At 41.1% G+C, this 9,813-nt stretch overlaps 1 protein-coding gene across 1 annotated transcript; it reads right to left on the reverse strand.

The window, feature by feature from the left end:
- Positions 1–616: 616 nt before the first annotated feature.
- Positions 617–3,716, reverse strand: LOC131967723 (uncharacterized). The gene is made up of 7 exons (XM_059328665.1): positions 3,546–3,716; positions 3,377–3,468; positions 3,159–3,273; positions 2,384–2,485; positions 2,019–2,186; positions 1,727–1,882; positions 617–657 (listed from the first exon to the last, which is right to left on the reverse strand). Exons 1-7 carry the CDS (start codon positions 3,556–3,558, stop codon positions 617–619), a joined length of 687 nt encoding a protein of 228 aa, XP_059184648.1. The 5' UTR covers positions 3,559–3,716.
- Between the last annotated feature and the right edge of the window lie 6,097 nt (positions 3,717–9,813).

Raw genomic sequence — 9,813 nt, forward strand, 5'->3', positions numbered from 1 at the left:
AACAAGACAATATTTAAAGTCTGATGCCAAAAATGTGATTGACATCCCCTCAAACCCCTGGAAAGCCACTAATTAAGTATTTCCAACTTCCAATTTTAGGGAAAACCCTGTTTTATTAAAAAAACTACAACTCCCTAGACCTCTCTTCAGTACTTATGTCGACATCAGAAAAAACGTTTTGTAGTTCTTCCGTTTTAGGGTTAGGGTTAGGGTTATGAAAACATATTTCTACCCAGTATATCGAATATCACACATTGTCTAATAAATAATTATACTGCATGTATATTATCTATGCTAATAAAAGACAAAAATGTTTGTTTAATGAAGATATCTTAACTAAAACAGAAGAGCAGCGCACAACTGCTCTGCTCACGTGACCTGACGCAAAGCGGACTGTCGTCATCTCCATAGTAACGGCCAATGTTGATACTTCCGCTGTAAAAAAAAAAATGTAAAAAAAACCCACACGTAACTGAAGTCCTGATTATTAAAATGTATTTGACATCAATCTACTGTAGTGTTGCGTTATAAAACGTTAAAAAAATAAAATATTTTTAAAACATCGACTTTCATAACATTATATGATAAAGGCCATTGGTTAAAAAATCATATTCATTCAAGACCTTAGAATATAGCCCTCATACTTAATAGACTTGCCTGAAAGGAACAACTCACACAATGTGAAAAACAGGAAACTGACCTTAATGAAAGCTACTCATGAAAGAAACAAGAGACATGACTATAGTTTAAACAATTACTTCACTTTACTGGGTGAAATTAACAAAGTAGGCTTTCTAGAGCCATGCCCTGTTCATAATAAAAAAAACTATATACATCTCTTCAGATAGAGCATATGTGTGTGTGTGTGTGTGTGTGTGTGTGTGTGTGTGAGTGAGTGAGGGAGAGAGAGAGAGTGAGAGAGAGAGAGAGAGAGAGAGAGAGAGAGATACCAACACCTGAAAACATAAGCTAGAATAGCACACTGTTGGAGAGACAAACTATACAATAGGCTATCAAATTAAATTAATTCGTATAGCCCAGGGATCTGCAACCTTTACTAACAAAAGAGCCATTGTTGGTTAAAAAAAGAGGAAACATGTCGGAATGATGTGATAAACTTTTTATTTTATCACACATAATGGTGACACACTCAGTCTTCATCGGAAGTGCTGAAATCACTCTCAGCTGCGTCTTCTGGAACGTCCTCCTCCTCTGATTCTGTTTCCAGGAGTGGTTGGTGGCTGAGGATTCTCTTGTAATAGTCCTTGACTTTAAGCATTTCAGCTTTCAGTTCACTTTGTTTTTTTTAAAACCAGGCAGTGGAGTCCCTTCTGTGCATCCTCTGACATTCCAACAAGAGAGGCTGTAAAAAAACAAAACACAAAACCAATAAATATCAGTAAAGTAAAAAAATAACTCACCATATCAACACAAGGGATTAAGATAATTTAATCAAACATTTTAAAAAATGGGAGAAGACCGTGTAAGCTAGCAAGCTAGTTGCAGCTTAAAGGTCCAGTGAAACTTTAGCATCTGCCGTTATTATCAATCTGGTCCTCTGGATATTGGCCATGATAAATCACAACAATGACAACCGTTTATGAAACTCCCCTATAAAATGTGAGTAAATTATGTTTGCCAAAATGCAAAGCGAACCAGCCAGACCTCACTTTACAGTCACTAAAACCATTTTCTGTTTTTAATTAAATAAAATAGATGTGCTTACAGTCTGAGGAGATCGTTCCCAACTCCAGGGATCGTGCTCTCAACACTGTCCAGTGATGCTGCATTTCCCTGCAAAGGATCATCTCCTCCTCTCTCAGGCGCCTCACAGCCATCACCTTCTCAAAGACCTTTCTTTTTGTCTGGAGGTCTGCAGCAGCTACGGTTTATCAACACCAGAAGGGAAAACATAGTAGCATGTTATGTTTCAAGATCAGAACTGCCAACTACTGCTCAGATACTGGGAATTTGTTTAAACAGGGTACATTTGAAATATTTTAAAATGAAGAGCCTACGTTCACTTGTCTTCTGCCAGGGCCAAATGTCGGTCTGGATGAGGGCATCACTGGACACAATTTGCTTTGTTGGTTCAGCAAGCTTGTTATAGTCGTCGACAGCAGCCGCCAATCGTTTTTTTTCATCCAAAATGACCTTGCGTATTCTGTGTCGCCTCTTGTTGCTATCTGTAAATAATCATAAAAAGGCACACTTTCACATAATGTAAATATTTAGACTAGAATCCACACTCTTCCATTTATTTGCTAGATCAAGCATCACATCCAGCTTAAACAAACCTGGATATGATTTTCTGTTTACAAAGTTGCTGTACATGTACCAAACTGTAAAAGTGTCAGTCTATTTCAAGGAAACGGTGACATACCAGTTTGTCTGTAAAGATTTTGTGTTCGCACTCTGATGATGATGACAAGCTCCTCTATTCGTGCCTGCAATGCTCCAAGGCTGCCATCAGTTTGATCCGTTTCTAAGTGAGAGTAACATTAATAAGAGTACAGTATGAGTATATTACATAAAACTGATTACTCACTTACATTCAGCATTGGTCTTTGAAGAACAGATAGACTATCCCTTTAAGTGTATTGTTCCATTTAAGTGGCTGAGACATAACTCCATGTCCCTTTCCAAGAACACCGTAGAAAAGCACACCATATGTGCTATAAAGGGTTTGAAATTAGCGCAGACCAAATGCAGGAAATATAAACTATTGTCAAGTGTGGTGCTGAGAGAATGAGAATACCATAAAAGAACATAATAACTTTCTTTGATCATTAAGCCTAATGTTACTCCACAGTTCTGTTGTTCATCAGTGAGGTGTATCAACTTAACTACAGCGAAGTCTCTTATCTCATTGACAGATTAGTTATAAGACATATCTAGCCTTCCTGTGCTGCATTATCATGAGACAAGTATGTTGGTGTTGAGGTTTATGAAACCATCTTGTACAACATCATTTCATTCCAGGTACAATCTAATTTGACCACATACAACAACTCTGCCATAATTTCTGCTTAAACAAGGCTTATAATGTTTCAGTTTTTGTTAACACTGTCAAAAAGATATTAATCCTACCCAAATTTCATTAACAAGGCCATGGTGGGTCCTATTGTTGTACAGGAGTGCATTATATTGAGACTCACCTTCAGCCCATTGCTGCACATCAGCCACCCATTGCTGCAGTGTGTCATCATCCACACCCAGCTCATTTTTGGTCGCATTCAGGCTCTCCACTTGTTCTCTTAGGATCCTTGTGATCTAATAACACATTAATAATGTCATTCAAGTATACATTTCTTAAGAGTACTGGTGATTATTCCATTACCACATAACACATAAACATCAGCGGTGAATAATTTACCTTTAGATATCTCTGGCTCAAAGTGCGGCCCAGTTGCTCCACTTTCCTTTTGTTCCACCCCAAAGCAAGGAGGGTCAGCATGTCTGTTCGCCCTGCATTTAGTAGTAGTTAGTATTAACAATTATTAATGAGCAGGAGACTGAGTGGAATCTCAGACACACACACAGACCTGCTTTAGACATGTATTTTGTTGTGATGGCCGCCCTAGACAGGAAACTGTTGACTTGCTCAACCTCTTCTCCAACTGTTGAACCAGCTCCATCTTGAAACGCACCTCCCCATTTGATCTATAGAAAGGAGGTCACAATACATGAGTGCTACATTAATTCAACTCTATAACAAAATGTCTAAAACTAATCCAAAACTAAAAGCTGCAGTATACCTCACATTTCCAAGTGTGAGCCTTTGCATGCATGACAGAGAGGAAAGGACGCATGGACAATAGGTTCCTCATCTCAGGGCACTGCTGAGCCACCTTGGTTAAATATGGAAAATATTTACAGGCCACATCTGAGCAAAGGAACGTAATATGTCCTGGGACAGTAGCTGCCAACTTCCTCTGGAGTAAAAGGGGGTAAGCAAAGATCTCCCCTCTACACATGTTTAATGCAGCAAGGAGGACTCCATGGCGACAAACAGCTATTTCCATGCCCTCTTCATCCAATTTCCCAGTGGACTTTTTGGATGACTCCTTTGCTGCGGTCCAAGATGAAGATCCGCACAACCCTTTTCCTGGGACCTGTACATTAAAGATGATAACATAAAAGACATACGACTAATTAAGCCCTATCAGGGACAAACTTAATTTAACACACATGCATATAGAATCAGCTGGACCTCAATCACATTGACACAAGACCTCATATCTCCCAAGGACATAGTTGAACCATTTTCATCCTTTTGTTATGATGACAAAATTAAGTATACATTAATATACTTGTAAAGTAGATAGTGTCATGACAACACAGCCACAAAAATATATATTGGCAACTTACATGATTTGTCCGTCTCTGGATGTATTTCACAAACTCGGCAACCTCCTCATCTTTTTGAATGAAGGTACCTTCAAAGTTCCCCTGCTCTGAAGTGCTGAAACACAGTGAGAGTTGTTTGAAAATGTATAAATAAAAAAATAATCTATTTTTGAGTCATGTTCACAATGCATAATGTAACCTGCATCATAACGTACCTCGCATTTGATTTAAAGCGATAAAGCTTGCGATTTCCATCAACTGAGACTGCAAGCATGTCTGGAGTGCAGGCAGGGCAGCTAAAGCATGTCTCCTTACACATCCTGTCCACCTCAAATTTGACAGCACTCCACTCCAAGAGACTTTTACTGAAGGTATCAGCTGATATTTTGCCAGTCTTTTAAGTAGAGGACAAACACAACAGAATATTCAAGGACAGTCATCATAAACATTGATTCACACAATTTCCTTAAACTTGGCAAATTTGGAAACTCACTCTTCCGAAGTGGGCTGTTCTCTCATCCAGCATTTTGACAAATGCCTTAAGCGACATCCCTGGTGCAGCCTTCTTAATGTCATAGAAGGACTGGAAGACATCGGTTGAGAACAGGGTGCAGAAATTCAAGGTGCCAGGCCAATATCCGCTAGCCTGGATGTCCTTAATTGAGGGGGACCACATTACGCCACAGCTGGTGCATTTCACCACTGGCAGTGCCAGGTCATAACGGCCTTTAGGAAGGATAAGTTCAAGTTAATAAATGAAGTAACAGGTTAAGGTCAGAAGTACCTAAGCCACCAAGGAGCCCACAAGTATGCCCTTGACCAGTATTAAGCAACATATTTTACCTAGCTTTGTCATTTATAGATATTACAAGCTGAACACTAAATTACAAATTCAGTCATGGCTCAACAAAGACATTCGTTTTTTCATGTTTTTTTCAAAGCAGTCTGGTAAATCCAAATGACCTTTTGACAGGTGTCCACATATATATTGTGGGTCAAGGGTAATCCCAAACAAGATAGCAATGCAATATTGTGTGTGTAGTGTATGACAAAAAGGATACTTACCATTTATGGTTACAAGAGCCAAAATTCTGCCAGGTGAAACGTCAATGTTCCCTGCTGAGCAGCCACACAAACGGTCTGGCCTTTGCACAGGGAACAGCCGCACTAACATTAAAACACATAATGTATGTATATATTTAAAAAATAGAAGTCTACTGATACACAATAACAGCACCCAATAGTACATAGGAGGGAATGCATAGGACTTAAAAACTGTACCTGTTTGCTGTTGAAACCCTGATGAAGGCTGCAAAAACCCTCCTGTTACTGCCTCTCTGTTGTGCAGGACAAAGCGTGTGTGAACTGCAATATCACAGTCCTCACAAAGGAATGGGAGAGGGAGGCAGTCCAGACACCTGACAATAACTTGTTTGCCACACTGACACACACGGTGTGGATGTGGATCCAGAGTAGCCAACATATTCTCAATAAGAGAAGGCCTGGCCTCTTTCCACTTTTGCCAGGACACCGTGTTTCTGATCTCCCAGTCAGTAGCAGCCAACTGAGACGATGTCTGACAAGTCACTGCTTCGTCCTCTTCTCCATCCTCCAACAACTGAAGGAGCTCCTGACGAAGCACCTCAGTTTCAGGCACTAACAGAAAAAATAAAGAAACTCTGCCACAAAGTGAACTAAATACTGTAGGTGGTATGGCTTAGGACTGCACAGCAGCCTATACATTTCTGCCTAACTAAAAATCAACAACTATAAAAGTCAACTTAAAATATGAAATCACAACATATCCAAGTAGGTAAAGTACCTCTTGTTGGGTTGACACTGGCAACATCATAACTAGGTCCTTCTCCTGGACATTGATGCTGATCAGTTGACACTGGAAAAAAAAAAGAGATTGAAGAATATTTCCTTACTGAAATCAGTTGGTGAACAAAAGTTGTGAGGATGAGTACTGACCATGTGGCACGCCACTAGTATGTCGACTGGATGATGGCCTTTTTAAGTAATAACATCTCCCCGTCTGTCACGTTATCACGTCTTCCAGCGCACTGGTCTTGGTTCAGGTTCAGGTTCAGCCTGTGCCTTATTCTACGTAATAAAAAAACAAAACAAATGCAACACTTAAAATACAGTCCAGGATTAAAGCAAAGGTTATCAAACATCTTAAGTTAATGGCCAATTTCACAGGTGTGCCAGGACCAGTCTCTCCATGACCTTCATGATGTGAGAGGTCAGTGCTACTGGCCTGTAGTCCTCCAGTGCAGCAGGACGTCCTTTTTTGGGCACTGGGACCAGGCAGGATGTTTTCCAGAGCACTGGCACTATCTGGAGGTGTAGGCTCAGGTTGAAGAGGTGCTGGAGAACTCCACAGAGCTGGCTGGAACACGCCTTCAACACATGAGGGCTGATGCGGTCCGGTCCAGCAGCTTTCCTCTGCTTGAGCCTCTCCAGCTCTCTCCTCACCTGGCTGGATGTGATGTGGAGTCCAGACTGGGGGGTGGGGGGTGTCGACGGTGGTGGTGCAGAGAGGTGTCTGCTGCTGGAGGTGGTGGGGGGCTGTGGGGGATGTGTGGATGTCCTGGGGACTGGAGGTGTGAAAAGGTCTGTGGTGAAAGTCAAGGGGGGGGGGGTGGGCGGAGGTGACGGGGGTGGTGTGGGGCAGGGGGTGATGGGGGGAGGTGGGAGGTTGTTGTTCAGAGAATCAGTAGAGGGGCTGCCGGGGGTGGGGTGGTTGGAGTTGAACCTGTTGAAGAAAAGGTTCAGCTCGTTCGCACGTTCCACATTCGCTCCACTGCTGCTCCCCCACCTCTCCTCTGGAAGCCAGTGATCTCTCTCATCCCACTCCAGACGTCCCTGGTGTTGTTGTCTTCCAGTTTGTGCTCCAGTTTCCTTCTGTATTTGTCCTTACTCTCCCTGATGCTGCGTTTGAGCTCCCTTTGTACACGTTTGAGTTCTGCACTGTCCCGTGATCTAAAGGCCCTCTTCTTCTTGTTTAGAAGAGCCTTCAGGTCGCTGGTTACCCACGGTTTGTTGTTTGGGTATATAATATATATATATAAATAACTTTGACTCTCTACAATAAATTAGACAAGAGTGCCCCCTCTTTAACAACTGTTTCCCCTACATCACTTTTACAAATAATAATGTTACCTCGAGATCCTGAAGGAGTTTGTTGGCACCCTGAAGCTCTTCCTCCAACTCAAGATCCTCTGAATCACTCATTTTTCAAGCTAAAGAGGAAAGAGATTTTGACACAACTCAGTGACATAAACAAACATAACGAAAGCAATCCAAATAATTTTCAGTGTCAACAATGTTCGCAATTAACGTTAGCATTTTCGGTTTGTACCGAGCTAGCAGAAGTCTTATTGCACAAAAACAGCGTATTGCTACTTAACATTAGACACCATGAGAGGCTATTTTGCGCCAGGGCATACAGTATTAGCAACGTGCAACTCATTACATGTTTGTAATAGATGTAATCCATCACATGGATTAAATTGCTAATGTAGTAATCTATCTAGCAACACGCTGACGGTAGCCATTTTTAAATGCCTTAAACTGTTTCGGAAACCAGTCACCTTTGTTTATTTGAAGCTTTTCTGAAAAAAATACTTTGCAAGACCTTAGTCAATCAACTTTCAACATGCAAATTACCCGCACAGTTTATCACAATTTACTTACCGAGGGTCTGTTGCTTGTGTACCAATCAGTCACAATCTGTAACTCGTTGCACGACTCGAGGGACTGTGATGTTTATTATGAGTCCCAAGATGCATTGCGGTTAAAAACCATCCAATCACCTTGCATAAGATCTGCAATATTTATCTACAGCCCTCCTTTAGCCATCAACAATTATATCATAAAACACTGGGCCACATCTACTATCTTATTATGACGATAATTCTGACTTGTGATTATTTTAGAATAAATAAATTAATAACGGATAGCGCAAAGCGGATTGCCCCGCAACTGTTGTTGAGGATTATGGGTAATGTAGTCCTTTCCTCTATTCAAAACAAACGAGTAAAAGCTTATTTCTCAGAATCGAAGGAGAAAAAAATTATACTGACAGCCACAACATGAAGCTATTTAATTGCTGAATCATCAGTGAGACTTTGATGTGTTTGTGTTGAGAAATGTTGACGATGTCATTAAAAGAAATCCTTAAAATAGGGAGAAAAATACTTCCGTGCACAGGGTCCTTGGTTCTCCAATCAGATTGTCGCTGGCAGCATCATGGAGGGCCGTGGTCGGGATATTATTGGAGTGAATAGACGGCTGTAAGCCTCTGCTCTAAGCGTTTCTCAGCACCGCGAGCAGGTTTATATTGGAGTCAATTGAGAACCCAGAGCGTTCCCCACACACGTGGAAGGGTACCCTTTTCGTCAGTATGATACGTTCAGGGGCGTGACAAATCGTCGGTATTTTACGCTTCGGGAATGAGAACGGGTTGCGTACTGAGACTGGGAGATGATTCCACAAGAGAGGAGCTTGATAACTGAAGGCTGTTGCTCCAAATCTAGTTTTAAGGACTTTAGGAACCACAAGTAACATAGAATTTTGGGAGCGTAGTGCTCTAGAAGGGTAATATGGCACTATGAGGTCTTTAAGATATGATGGTGCCTGACCATTTAGAGCTTTGTAAGTAAGAAGAAGGATTTTAAACTCAATTCTGGATTTTACAGGGAGCCAGTGCAGCAAAGCTAGAACGGGAGAAATATGATCTCTTTTCTTGGTTCTTGTTAGTACACGAGCCGCAGCACTTTGGACTAACTGAAGAGTTTTGAGGGATTTATTGGAGTAGCCTGACAGTAAGGAATTACAGTAATCTAACCTTGAAGTAACAAAAGCATGCGCAAATTTTTCTTCATCCTTTTGAGACAGGATGTGTCTAATTTTTGTAATATTACGTAGGTGAAAAAATGCAGTCCTTGAAGTTTGTTTTACATGGGAGTTAAATGACATATCCTGATCAAAGATTACTCCAAGGTTCTTCATGGTGGTATTGGAGGCCAGGGTAATGCCAAAGATGCTAATGAAGTCTTTAGATAATGAGTTTCGGAGGTGTTCGTGTCCGAGCACAATCACTTCCGTTTTTCCCGAGTTTGACATTAGGAAGTTGTGGGCCATCCAGGTTTTTATGTCCTTAGGGCATGCATTAAGTTTGGCTAGCTGATCAGTTTCACCTGGATTGATTGATCTATATAACTGAGTGTCATCTGCATAACAATGAAAGATAATTGAATGTTTTCTAATTATATTACCTAGAGGGAGCATATAAAGGGTGAATAAAATTGGACCAAGCACAGAACCCTGTGGAACACCGTGGTTAACACCAGTGCGCACGGAGGATTCATTGTTCACATGAACAAACTGGAAACGGTCTAATAAGTACGATTTAAACCAGCCCAGTGCCGTTCCTCTAATGCCAATTACACGTTC

The sequence above is a fragment of the Centropristis striata genome, unplaced genomic scaffold (assembly GCF_030273125.1).
Source record: "Centropristis striata isolate RG_2023a ecotype Rhode Island unplaced genomic scaffold, C.striata_1.0 Scaffold_25, whole genome shotgun sequence".
Taxonomy (NCBI): domain Eukaryota; kingdom Metazoa; phylum Chordata; class Actinopteri; order Perciformes; family Serranidae; genus Centropristis; species Centropristis striata.

Excerpts from the sequence above, each read along its gene's own strand:
- LOC131967723 (XM_059328665.1), bottom strand. Across the intron at positions 3,274-3,376 it reads TGAGCCAGAGATATCTAAAG|ATCACAAGGATCCTAAGAGA; the intron begins GTAAATTATTCA and ends ATGTGTTATTAG. Across the intron at positions 2,187-2,383 it reads AAATCTTTACAGACAAACTG|ATAGCAACAAGAGGCGACAC; the intron begins GTATGTCACCGT and ends GATTATTTACAG.